At 40.1% G+C, this 13548-nt stretch overlaps 1 protein-coding gene across 8 annotated transcripts in view; it reads left to right on the forward strand.

Moving 5' to 3' along the window:
- SUN1 (Sad1 and UNC84 domain containing 1) overlaps positions 1–13548 on the forward strand; it is a 40755-nt gene that overhangs the window by 7113 nt on the left and 20094 nt on the right. For 3 of the 8 annotated variants that reach the window (XM_063143299.1, XM_063143297.1, XM_063143298.1), the window contains exons 2-7: positions 149–245; positions 4345–4545; positions 6046–6236; positions 9643–9669; positions 9757–9951; positions 11794–11916. In XM_063143299.1, the coding sequence (XP_062999369.1) occupies positions 169–245; positions 4345–4545; positions 6046–6236; positions 9643–9669; positions 9757–9951; positions 11794–11916 (814 nt within the window). In that variant the 5' untranslated portion in view covers positions 149–168. Of the gene's footprint in view, positions 1–48; positions 246–3054; positions 3073–4344; positions 4546–6045; positions 6237–9642; positions 9670–9756; positions 9952–11793; positions 11917–13548 lie in introns of those variants that run through there. The other 5 variants (XM_063143302.1, XM_063143303.1, XM_063143300.1 and 2 more) reach the window with 4 other exon arrangements.

The raw sequence follows: 13548 nt of genomic DNA on the forward strand, positions 1-13548 counted from the left end.
AATGCACAGTACTACTGATGCCAATACGGTCTTTTCTTCTCCCTAAAGCACTATTTGCAATATTCTGAGGTACAGGCTGAACCAAGCAAGGGCTCTTCTTTTTCTGTCTTCGAAACTGTTTCAGAGATGTATTTTCAACTTTTTGCAGTATGATTTGAAACAGTGACCATGGATTTTTCACGTCTTCACACGTATACCCCTCCCCAATGCGTGCCAGAGAACACTGGCTATACTTATGCACTCAGGTGAGAATTTTTTTACTTGTGGAGAAGTGCATATTGTAAAACCTTGTTTGTTTCTGTGTTGTGGGTTTGGCGGTAAGTTTTAAAAGGAGAGGGGGGGAAACCCTGCGGTTGGTAAGAAATCTCGCTCTGCTTCCTATATGGTGACGAATGTGGCAGTTTGGGTTTACTTTTTATTTGTTTAATTATTTTTTACAATTGATTATAATAAGACAGACAGTGATTAAGACAGTGACTCAGGGTTTGTCAGTCACCTAAATAAAGAGCTTCAGAACCACACCTAGATACCATTGTTTTTGGTTTATAAATACAGACTGCGGTGGGCAGATGAAAATGTGTTTGTGCGCTGATAACATAATTAATATTGCTCCATATTTTTGCTGTATGAAGAAAGTTTACAGCAAAAGCATTCAGGGGTAACATTACCATTATCCCTTTGTACCAATAAGTACAAATGGATAACATTACCATTATATTCAAATGTACTTTTTGGCTAACTTTAATACTAACCTTTGTATGTGGTGTGGAATTGGGCTTAGAGTGTACTAATGATAATTTTGGCAGTCTCTAAATTAAATTTTTGAATTTTGGTAAATATTCTGCAGAAAGCTGCAGGAAAGCCATGTGACAGTCACACATGTATCTGTTTTATTACCAGTGTGTGCATTATTCATGTGCTGCTGCTGCCAATCCTTAATTTGCTGTACAAATGTGTGTTCTCCATGTAGGAAATGCACACCAGGTGCCTGATCTGATATCCAAGTATACACTTTTATTAACTAATACCCTGTAGATCACTCTGGCTGCGTTCACACAACACACTAACCCATACTCAGTGGTTGTGTGTGTTGTTGCTGAAGCATGGGTTGTTGTTGAACAAAAGCACGTGTTGTTTGAACGCAGCACGTTTTCTGCAGGGTGTCTTATTATTTATTTATTTATTGCATTTATATACCGCCCCATAGCTGAAGCTCTCTGGATGGTTTACAAAAGTTAAAAACAGTAAACATTAAAAACAAATGTACAAAGTTTTAAAACATAAAAAGCATAAAAACAACAGTATCCTTATAAAAACAGCTATTCTGGGGTCCGTTAAAAACAAATTCAGCATATGTTGTTAAATGCCTGGGAGAAGAGAAAGGTCTGAATGGAGCTCGTTTTCTGCAGGATGGCTTGTTAACCACCCTGAACAACCCGACAACAAACCCTGGGTTCTCAAGATGGCTTATTTGAGAAACATAAGCAACATTGCATGGTTAACAAGCAACCCTGCAGAAAACGTGCTGCGTTCAGACAACACGATAACCCACGGTTCAACAACCCACGCTCAAACACTGAGTGTGAATTAATGTTTTATGTGAACCCAGTCTATATTTTTCTACCTTCGCTACATGTTTCAAATATTGCCTTTAACAATAAGGTTTAGAGTCGTCCAGTTTGGATAGCACATTGGGCTATTGCCTGACAGCCCTTTCTTCAAGTCCAAGCCTAGCATGGAATCATCAGATATGCTTGAGCAGTCACTATGTCTCGGACATAGATCTCCTTCTGTAAAATAGGAATATTAGTGCCCTATCTCAGAGTGGTTGTGTGAGCTAAAGATTAGAAAGCGCTACTCATAAATTATAAGCAGTAGTTGAAAGCATTAAGGCTGTAATTGAACAAATTCACACTGTATTAATAGTCTTAAAGCTAAAGCAGTAGCTTTAACTGCCTGTTTCTTAGCTGCCACCTATTATTTAGCTAATCACTTAGAAATGATCTTGCTTGCTCACAGATTCCAGTAAAGAAGTGCAGATCTCTGAGGTATAGTTGAACAGATGGAAATACCTCCTCTAGTTAGCTAATGTGAGTTTTTCCTCTGTGAAACAGTCACCACTTAAAGAACTCACATTTTTGGAACTGGGTCCCACAGTATTTTAATGCAAACATGTCCATGCATGCATACAAGGAAATATGTGTCATATTGAACATGGGTGTGTTCTGTTTCATTGAGAAGCCAGTGCCTTCACCAGTTTTCATGATACATATAATGGATTTTTTTAAAAAAACATTGGCACAACCACTCTCCTCTTGTAGTGTATGTGTACAAAAGTATAATGTGGAAATTGTCCCCAGGTTAGCTAGGTCTGTGGTTTGTAGCCTATTAAGAGTTTGCTCTTATGTGCTATGTCAGTGTGAGGCCCAGTATTGGGCAAAAGGCGGGATACAAATAATAATAACAATAAAAATAACAATAATAATATAGTGGTAGGAATAACAGTTGTGAAGGTAGCAATGTTGTCATAGGTCGACCCGTTTGCCCAGGGCTTGATGAAAAGAGGAGGAAAAGTAAGAGGTCAAGCTTGCACACTGCTGAATAATGTTTCTACCCTCAGTACATCATCACAGATCATAATTTTCATGAAAATTATGTGGAGATTGTAAAATGGAGTCATCTGTAGTTCTTGTTTTCCAAAAGTCTTCCCTGCCACCTTTCATTATCAGATAAGCTGACCTTAAGGGAATTTTCCTCCTGGCCTTCATAAAATGATCAGTATTGGGAGATATCATCACGGGCTTGCAAATAGCTGGTCATCTTGTCAGGGGTAGAAGCTAAGAATTGTCCTGGTGACCAGATAAGCTGGCAAGAAAATGGCTCTTTCTTTCTTTCTTCCTTCCTTCCAGTGTGCCGCCAATGACTAACATAACATGTGTGGTAGATAAGTTTGATAACTTTTGTGGACCTTTTTCCACCTAGGAAATTCAAGATAAAAGATTAACTTTTGAAGAATCTTCCATAGATGTTTGTAGGACGTTGAGTGCTAGAGTAATAAGGTCTTATTCTGTGGTGAGTGTCAAACTGCATTTGAGAGCAATCTTGGCATATGCTATTAAATAAATAGGCATCTTTGCCAAGTGAACACAAATTGGGGCGAGTGTCAGCTGCCCTTCATGATTGGTACTTCAATGGTGTGTCTGTAATCCATCACTGGCAGACGCAGAATACAAACAGCTGACACATGTCAACAGTAGCTTGCTACATAAGAGACACCTGTTCAAATAGGCTGTTGCAAGCTACCTTTTAAAAGGCATAAACACGGTAGCCAAAGATGACCAGGAATTGCTTGCTTGTAGGTGAATGCATGGAATTCCATGCAGGTGAGTGATAGGGGGAGCAGAGGAGAGACTGAGCACTCCGTCCTTCCTCTTTGCCCAGCAAAGAAACCAGCTGTTTGGCCATCCTCTGTGCCCACCATAGAACTTTCCATCCCTCCTCTTCCAGCTCCCAACAAGCTAGTAATTTTTTGTTGTTGTTGTTCAGGTTAGTAACTTTTGTGGGAGACCTGGTGCACTTTAAGTAATTCTGCTCCAGCTGATCAAGGGCACAATACAATTTGGCCAGATGTTTCTGGCCTCGTTCCAACACAAGTGGCCAACCTTGGTCTGAGCTGTTCTGCTTCAGACACCCAATGGGAGAACTCACAGGTGCCTCCATATGCATACAATCCACGCACACGCAAAGCAAGGGTATCGGGGAGGAAGGGTTCTAGCCCAGCCTTCTCAATGATGTGCAGGGAATGTTTTTGTAAGCAAGAGCCTTCAATCATGTAAAATCCCACTTGCTGTTTGAAGTGATACAACCCACACTCCTCAGTGAAGGCCTGTGTGTGGTCCCAGGGGGTCATTCCCCACTCACTCAAATAGGCTTGAGCAGACCCCAAATTATTTTCAGACAAACTGGAGGTAATCCTCCTTTTACTTTAATCTTAAATTGATTAATAAATAATTGGACTTAGTCCTCCTCTGCCCTCAACATCTCCTCTGTTGTGGGATGTTGTCACACTAATGGAAGAGAAGATTGCCTTGCGGTCTCTTCCCATGTTTAAAGTTGTAGAAGTAATGGGAGAAATACATTTGTTCTTGGTTTTCCGTAAGCAGAAATGTAAAATTTTATTGGAGTACTTAATCTTGGAAGCTGCCTCATACCAAGAATTTGATTCAGAAACCAAACATGAGCTGTACAGATAACACAGTATCCATTACCCTGGCTCCCCTCTCCTGTTGAGCTGCCATAGACTGCAACAGATATGAAAAACCTTTTTCTATCTTTTTGTTACAGTTCAAGTTACTCATCAACTGCTCTGGATTTTGAGACTGAACACAAATTGGACCCTGTGTTTGACTCCCCAAGAATGTCGAGGCGCAGCTTACGTTTGTCTGCTACAGCTCATAGTGCAGCTGAGGATACTCACAATGAGAGTATCTTTGGGGCCAGCAGCTCCTACGCTGGGAAGAAGGCTTTTGCAGATCATTCGTCTAAGTAAGCATTTCTTTTGATAGCTCCTTCATGTACATTACCTAACTGCTGTCTCCATTCAATAAAATTTTGCCATTTTGCACAAAGTTCATGTTCTAGTTTCTGTTTTTGTTTCTATGTAGCATTGTCAAGAAATACTTTTGTAAGCCGCCATGAGAGCCTTTTTTGGCTGAATGGCGGCATAAAAATACTTAAATAAATAAAAAAAAAAATAAAAAAAAAAAATTGAAAAGCACAGTGCTCATTATTTTTCCTGAAACAGTTTTTCCATAAAACTTAGACGGAGAGTCTAATTGGGTCTTTGGTGGGCGAAAGGGGGAGTCCTGCTGCTCCCAGCAGTTCAGCATATTCACTGGTAGAACTGGAGGTGACACTTCAGTTTTGCAAATTATTGTGCTATACAATTGCTTGATGGGGCATATTTGAGATCCCTTCAAATTGTATTGGTTACTGCTTAATGCACTCAAGCCTCTAGTTGTACCTTCATATGGGCTAGTTTCTCTCCCCACTCCCCTTTCAGCACATGCTGTTATGGGTCTAAGTTCAAGATGAGTAAGGTAAACGATTGTTCGTGATGTGCACTTCTCCTCATAAAGAAAAAAAGACTGTTGTTTGTGCAGGCAACTCAGACGTACTGCGCTACTTCACCAGATGCAAAGAAGGACAGGGCTCCCTATACTTTAATTTGTAAAAGACAGAATTTAGCGAGTGCAGAGTTTCTCACCTCTGCGTAACAAGCTGTCCGTGCCTAACTTTCCCCCTCTGTACAACTATTAAGGCACAGGAAGCCTGGCGTCCTTTTGTATAAGGGCACTCTGTGCACATTAATGTAAGCGGCTTCTTCATTGCTCGGTGGCTCCCTTAAAAATAAAAGAGCCTGTAGATCTCTAAAACAGCAACACAAGCGGTCTGTATGGCATTTAGCCTTATTTTCAGACGTGCCAGTAGCAGTCACTAGTAGCAGCTCTGTGGTAACCAGGTGACTGGTTGAATTTCTGGACTGCTCAGCTGTATTAAAAACTTCTGTAACTGGAAATTCTAGTCATTCCTTTTTCTGGCTTCTGCATTTTACCTTCACTGTGGTAAACCTGCCATTCTTTTCAAGTTCCCCATTTAGTTAGCACTATTAATCTAAGAAAGCTGTGGCAGCATCAGTCAACTTATTCCAATCTTGCTTCTTTTAAAATACCTTCAGTTGGAAAATATTTTGCACAGCTCTTCTTTATTTTGGATCTTTTAAAAAAAAAATCTTAATCCTTAAGTGCTGGAAGGAGTCCCCCCCTCCCCATCTAAACATGCATAGGGTTGTACCTTAAGAGGGAGAAGGAAAACTGCTTTCTTTTGTTGGCATAGCCAGAGTAGCACTGGCATTATTAAGGAACTTCTGCTCAGATCTGATGCCTCTCTTCTTTCATCTCTCATCATATTAGAGTTATGATGCCTGAACTGTTATTTTGAAGTGAACTTTGCATGCTTATGCCTCCGCATTTCTTTTCTTTTAAGAATTACAAAGCAACGTAAAAGTGTGATGAAACAGTCCGGTTCTGTAAGACATACCCCAAGAAAAAATGTGCCCAGCTCTTCCATTTTTAGCCACAGTAGTTTCAGTAGCCGCACAAGTGATGGATCCTTTGTGTCAAACATGTTGGATGAGTCTTCAATTCAGGAGCAGACAGCTGTTGACCACTTCTGGGGTAAGTAACAATTTACTACTGTACATGTGTCCTTTGACATATTCATTCACATCTGTGGTGATGGTTTTAGCGAAAGGATAGGCTGCATTGTACTCAGTAAAACAGAATAGAGAAGGAAGGGTTATATATCTAGACCACAGCTAACTTTTGTTAGATGCTACAGCCAGTATTCATAAAGAACATAAGAAGAGCCCTGCTGGATCAGACCAAGCGTCCATCTAGTCCAGCACTCTGTTCGCACAGTGGCCAACCAGCTATCGGCCAAGGGACCAACAAGGCAGGACATGGTGCAACAGCACCCTCCCACCCATGTTCCCCAGCAACTGGTGCACACAGCCTTATTGCCTCAAATACTGGAGATAGCACACAACCATCAGGGCTAGTAGCCATTGATAGCCTTTGCCTCCAGGAATTTATCCAACCCCCTTTTGATGCCATTCAGATGGGTGTCCATCACTACAACTTGTGGTAGTGAGTTCCATAATTTAACTATGTGCTGTGTGAAGAAGTCCTTCCTTTTATTTGTCCTGGATCTCCCACCAATCAGTTTCATGGGACGGCCCCGATTTCTAGTATTCACATTTCCATGCATTTACTTCTGCATGGCCAAGAGACTTGGGATTTTGTCTTTTAAAGTCAGCAGCTGATACTGCCTGACAACTCTGTTTTGAAACAAAAAGGAGTTTCAAAAGCACTTTGTATATGACATGGAGAGGGGTCATAGTTCTGTGGATGTGCACTTGCTTTGCATGCAGAAAGTCCCAGCTTCAGTCCCTGGCCTCTCCAAGTTGAGCTGGGAAAGACCCCTGCATGAAACCCTGGAGAGAACCACTGCCAGTCAGTAAAGACAGTACTGAACTAGATGGACCAATGGTCTGATTCAGCATAAAGCAGTTTCCTATGTGGGTCTACAGTTCTAAGGAGAGAGGCTCAAAAATCCCTCTGACCACATAGAAGTGTTTGGATCATATGGATTCAACTTAATGTATTTTGAGAATGAGTAGTACAAAGGGCTTAACATAAAGGCTTACTATCGCCTCCAGTGATGTGGATATGTCTACAACAAAAAGTACATTTTGATTCTTGGAGCAGCAATGCCTGCCTGCAATGTGGCGGAAGAATCTGTGGGTATTTGTTTCCGAATTAATGACTAAATAAGGGACTGTGGACCCTCTTATTTAAAAGTGAAATCAATCCCTTAAAGTGTATTTTTTCAAATGCAAACATTGTAGCTAAGCACTGATCTCTGTGAAAGTCAAATATTCCATTTCTGTTTCTGCCTCTGAAAAATCATTTACTTCACAAATCATTGTACTATAGTGACCTTTTCAATAGAATGAGCTGACCTGTGTGAAACATAGAAGAACAATAGTTTGAAATGTCATGATTTCGACAAGACCCACAAAATATCTTATTTTTCTAGCTCATAAGAGATAGGAAGGTCTATGACTATGGGAAAGCAAAATTCAGTGACTGGAGGAGCCACAATATGTAAATTCAGCCTTCAGTCAGATTTTTAAAGTTAATTTTTAATATAAGTCTGTGTAAGAAGTGCAGATGGCAAGCCCCGTCTTAGAGGCATTCCTCCCTTCATTCTCACACGCAAGGGAATGAATGCCTCTTCTAAGATGCCTTCCGCTACAATATAAACATGTATCTTCCAAGAAACAGCAACCTGTTTTCTAAACTGTTACAGACCTTTGCTACTGTATGCAGATTTAATCTATACAAAACTCATTTGATCGACTAAGATTTCGTCTTAAATTTGTTGGAACCAATAACTATGTGTTAGATGTGTTCAGCTATAGCAAATAGACAATGGATGCAGTCTGTCAGGAAGTTCTGCACAAGCCCTATTGAAATGAAGAGGGGCTGCACAAGAACCATTCAATGAGGCTTGCACAGGAGAACTTCCTGGTGGGTTGTGCCAGTTGTCTACTACGGCTATTGGGCGGTATAGAAATGCAATAAATAAATAAATAAATACTACTGCATAATACTGAACACATGTTACAGATTGAATTTTGAGCACATATATAGCCTGTCCAGTTACTGATATAGCTTTGCCATTGCTACAGTGTTGGATTTGTTTCCCTCTGTTGTTTGTTTGTTTATTTATTTATTTAAAACATTTGTATCTCGCCTTATATCATTAAGATTTCAGGACAGCATACAGATAAAAGCATACAGTATAAAAAATAAATACGCACAGTTAAAACAGTTAGGGATTTTTCTTTTAAAGTCTCACTTCAGAGGAACATTTTTAAAACAGTACCTTTCAGATAAGTGTGTGTGTGTGTGTGTGTGTGTGTGTGTGTGTGTGTGTGTATTGCAATCCAGGTGATTTATGCTTGAAATAACAAAATGAATGGGGGATTGAACGTAAAATATTAGGAAAGCAATGGAAGATTTACTGAGATAGTCTTTTTTTTAAAAAAAAAATAGCCAGGTGCCTGAGAAATTAGAGAAGGGGGAAACGGAGGGACAGACGACTGTTGTAAAGCAGCTTACATCCTGGTTTCCTCTCAAGGAGGCATGCTGCGTGGGGATTGCTAGATTTGTAGAACAAGCTCATTAATTTCCAACTGGAGGAAGGTGCTACTTTGTCACTGTAAATTGACATCAAGGACAGATTTGAAAGAAAGCCTTCACCTAGGCTATCTTGAGAATATTGTCTCTTGGTATTTTGGAGTGTGTGCGTGTATGTGGGTGGGTTAAGAGCAAATGGGGAGGCTACAGAACCTCGGTAGACAGATAAGGAGTGAAATGTATAAAGCTTTTTTCCTTCCTAATAAACCTTCTGACTCAAGGTCTGACTCTGTTCAGGCCAAATTTCCACTTACTCCAGTGTAAGGAGTGCAGGACTGGACGCCAAAAAAGCAGCACTGCTCTCAGAAGATTTTGATCCTGTGTGAGCAGAGAAAGGTGCTGATGTAGTTCTAGGCTGTGTGCTACTTAACTTAGCCTAGTTGTAGGCCTTCCTTCGCTCAGGCTGAAGAAGCCTGTGCTAACTTCTAGTCCTGTATTTTAAGTGTTGATTTTGGCATTAACAGCCTTGTTTTACTACCGTGCGTTGAGCTACTGTTAGAGCAAAAAAGTGGTAACCAAGCAACAGAAACATCATGTGTTTCCAATTATCTAGCCTCCCCAATAGTCACATGGGAAATAAGAGACAGGTTTTTGTTGCTTTACATTTCCGCCTGGAAATGTAACCTTGTTTGGTAGATAACACAAACAGTTATTTTTAATGATAAAAAAAATATTGTCTTGTATGTAGTAAAGTTCTCCACTACGCTTCTCGTTCAATTCTAGAAATAGCAAAATGATTCCTTTTGGTATAGTTGTTAACTATGACCAAGAAATATGCACCTTCTTGAATTCAAATAAATAATCTCTTTATTTCTAGGTCTCGATGATGACGGTGATCTCAAAGGTAACAGACAGTACTTTTTATTCTTAATTGCTTATCTCCCCAATTCATTGGATTTTGTTTGTTAGGTCATTTATTGCAATTCAACAGGTAGAGATACTACGGTGATTCAGGCCAACGGGGAGATAGCAACAGCTGAGAACCAGACTGCACTGAGCAATGGGTATACCTGCAATGACTGCAGTATGCTTTCCGAGCGGAAGGAAGTTCTCACAGCGTACTCAGCTCATCGCATGCCGTCCTCAAGAGTCTACTCCAGGGATCGAAGCCAAAAACACAAGTCCGGTAAATAACGTTACAATAATCCTATGGGGTCCGTTGATATTTTGTGAACCGCCCAGGGGTTGGGCAGTATGAGAAAGCAATAAATAAATAAATATTGAGACATGGTGCATGAATCAAGTGTTTCTACAAAGCTGAAGGCTTGCTGCGTTTACACTTTACTCAGCAAGATTATTTCTGTTACTACTATAAACTTTTTACTTCGGTTCCAAAACGTTTTGCGTAGTTAGCATGTAAAAAATAAGTAACTTCACATTGCTTTATACTTCTTTCCTGTATCAGTTTGCCCTTTGCGCTTTTATTTTGTACAGGGATCATCTATCATATTTACCTTATGAAAAGTGTGTGGAGTTTATACTGGTTTAGAGCCTAGTCCTAATGTCTGGAGTGTTTGTAATTTGACAAAACATTCCTGGGGCATTTTATGTGTGACCATTTCTGGCACAAGGGAAGTTCCTGTGTGCTGTTGATCCCCTTTAAAAGAGCAAGGGATTCTTTTAAACAGAAAACTGATAGACCAAAGCAGCTTCTTAGAAACACCTGCACAGTAGAAATGTGTTGCTTCCTCCGAACCTGGTAGGCTGTCTTGATGGTGGTTTCACTTTCAGCACTGGTGGGTATGGCCACCTCCCACTACAGAAGTCTATTGTCAGGAAGGCCGCAGATGACCTTGCTCAGAAAAACTACATGGAACTTGTTTTCTTTGTATACGTTGTTCATATAGGCATTTGTAAGGGTCAAGGTTACCTCACACCAAAGCGAATTATAAAGAGAACTTGCAGTCACTTTATGGTACAGTATAACTTGGACACAGCAGGGTTTTGTTTTTAAATATGAGCAGATTTGTCGGGAAGAACATTGGCCTCGCACGTCTAAGTGCACAATCTCCAGAACTACTTTTCTAGCATGAGTGTGTCTAACAGTGTTCTGCACTTCGATGGTCTTTTCCAATATCCTAATAAAAGCAGATTATTAAGAGCACTTATATTAACAGAATCAATAGTGACATCACACAGTTAAAATGCTACAAACAGAAAAGTGCTCAGCAGACTTTTCTGTTTGTAGCTGAGCACTTTTCTGTTTGTAGCATTTTAACTGTGTGATGTCACTATTGATTCTGTTAATATAAGTGCTCTTTATAATCTGCTTTTATTAGTGTATTAAACCCTGTTTTATTGTCTACACCCTTAACTTTTTAATTGTCAACTGTATTGTTTTTTGGTTAAGGTTAGCACTTTTTGTTGTGCCTTTTCCAATATCCTCCATCCCTTTATTGTGGTATCTTTGGTTGGTGGCAACCTCAGTACAGATGGATTTAACAGGATAACGTGTTTCAGTAGAATTCAGCAGAATTAGGTCTGCTTTCTCCCTATTTGAATGTATCCCAAACGGGTGAGAAGACTTATGCTGAGACTGTGATGGAAGAAGAAGCTGTGAGCCGCTCATTCCTTCCATGACCTAAGTCAAACATTGAAGAAGAGAGTTTTTGTGGGAACATATTTTGTTCATATACATACTTGAGCATTTTAATTCCTAACTTGGCAAAGTGAAGACCAGAAACCAATATCTCTTCCAGAAAAACAAGAATGTAGGAAATATTTCACCACCTATTGTAACATATGACTAGTACCTGAGGGTATATTTCAGTAACTTGATAGAAACATTAAAACTATTTCTCATTTATTCTCCCTGTACTTGTGAAAGATGAAACTCCTTCTTGTTGATTTCATACTCCTAGATGAAGAATAAGCATCACACACCTCGCTAGATTCACTATGCATTTCCGCTGTGTTAGTCAATAGAGAATGGGGGGGAAATAACATTATACTAATGCTCTTTTAATAGGGGGCCTCCCTTTCTACACAAATAAGATTCTGCGAGCGGCCAAGTATACCGCAACATCTTTCACATCACTCATAGTGCAGCTATTTCAAATGATCTTGCTGAAGCTGGGCTATGATTGTAAAGGTACTTTTTGTTTTAAGCTTATCTTCCCTACTGTCCGTCAGTGTCACACACTTTTTTTTTTAAAAAAAAAATCCCACCTGCCTTTTTTGTGCGTGTACCTCTTCATCTATTTCACACTGCAATTTTATGGTGTCTTCCATAGTAATCTGGCTGGCTTCTTTCTAGCACTCACTTGCCCACCTAATATCTCTTCTCTTGGAAGCATCACTTTGCAGGTATGTGGCACTGGTGTGGGGTTCTCTCTTTTTTCCCTACCTTAAAATAGCTTGGGTGGTGTGATTTTTAATGAAAGTTTAACCTTTATTATGAAACTGGGTTATTTAACCTCATTACAGATAAAACCACTCTCTCTTGGCCATTATACTTCTCTTCTCCCTCCCTTTCTTTCTCTAGTGTTTATACTGTGCACTTACAATGTATATGCTTGCTTTAGTCAGCTGCTTATAACAGCCATAAAAGTACAACCAACCACTGGCTATAATTGGCTAGCTACTTGCATTTTTAAGAGATTCCCATTATACATTTTTACATGAATGCCTAAAACTGTAATGTGTGGGTGTGACAACTGTGTGTTTTGAACTGCATATATCATCCAAGTATGTGCCTAAGGGAACTGAGTTTGCCTGAAGCTTTTGTAGCAAGCACACATTGGCATTGGATAATATTCCGCTGGCAGGATTAGGTTCAGATCTAAAGAACCACGCATCTCATATCCAAGAGAGCTTTGGGATTGTATTTCTCAAGGAGCAGCCCCCTCTCCCCACGCCACGTGGCAAACGTGTTTTGAAACTGTAAAGAAAATTGAGATATGGCATGGTGGCTTTCGAATTCCAGCAGACACAGCCAGGCCCTTGAGAAGATCCTTGGATCCTGGCATTGGCCTGTCATTGCCTTGATGACCCTTTCTCATCAAGGTGTACTGGTTTCTCTGTCACTATTGGTTACCTGTAGCAAACAGAGGCGTACTAAAGCATTCTGTCTTCTCCCCACCCCCATCTTTTCTTGTGTCCTTGAGTCTCTATCAGTAAAACGAATATGTACGAAAAGTCAGAAATGTAAGTCTGATTTCCTTTTGAAGACATCTAGCAGGATAGCAAGTATAAATCATCCAAGGACATACATAGCTTTAGAAAGTCAGGCCAGCAAGAATCCCCCACCCCACACAATTTTTTTTTAAAGTTACCCATCCAGGTAATCTTTTAAGCATGCCTCTGAGTGAGTTTCTCAGGACTTCCTTAGCTTTCTAACAAAACAGAATAATTACTTGCTATTTACTATGTGCAAATAGGGAGGGATAATATCTATATGGGTACAATCCAGAGAACAGTAAGGCTTTAAACGTGCACACCTAGTGGAGTTTGGGACTTGTGCATCCACTGTCTGCCACCTGGCAAAAAAGCAACAACCCTTCTGCCCCTTCCCTAGGCATTAGGTGGCAGCCTGCTTCCATAAATAAGGTACCTTCTGATGCTGCATTGCAATTTGCCTCTTGAAGTTGCTGTTGAAAGAAAAAAACTAAACTCATGCATGCTGTTGGGCTCACCTAAGGAAGCCCTGTAGGTTGTATCTCCTCCGGCACAATCCCTCCGTGTGAAAATCTCTGTACTTTTATTTTTCATTTTTCTCCTGTGA

Source organism: Elgaria multicarinata, chromosome 17 (genome assembly GCF_023053635.1).
Source record: "Elgaria multicarinata webbii isolate HBS135686 ecotype San Diego chromosome 17, rElgMul1.1.pri, whole genome shotgun sequence".
NCBI lineage: Eukaryota > Metazoa > Chordata > Lepidosauria > Squamata > Anguidae > Elgaria > Elgaria multicarinata.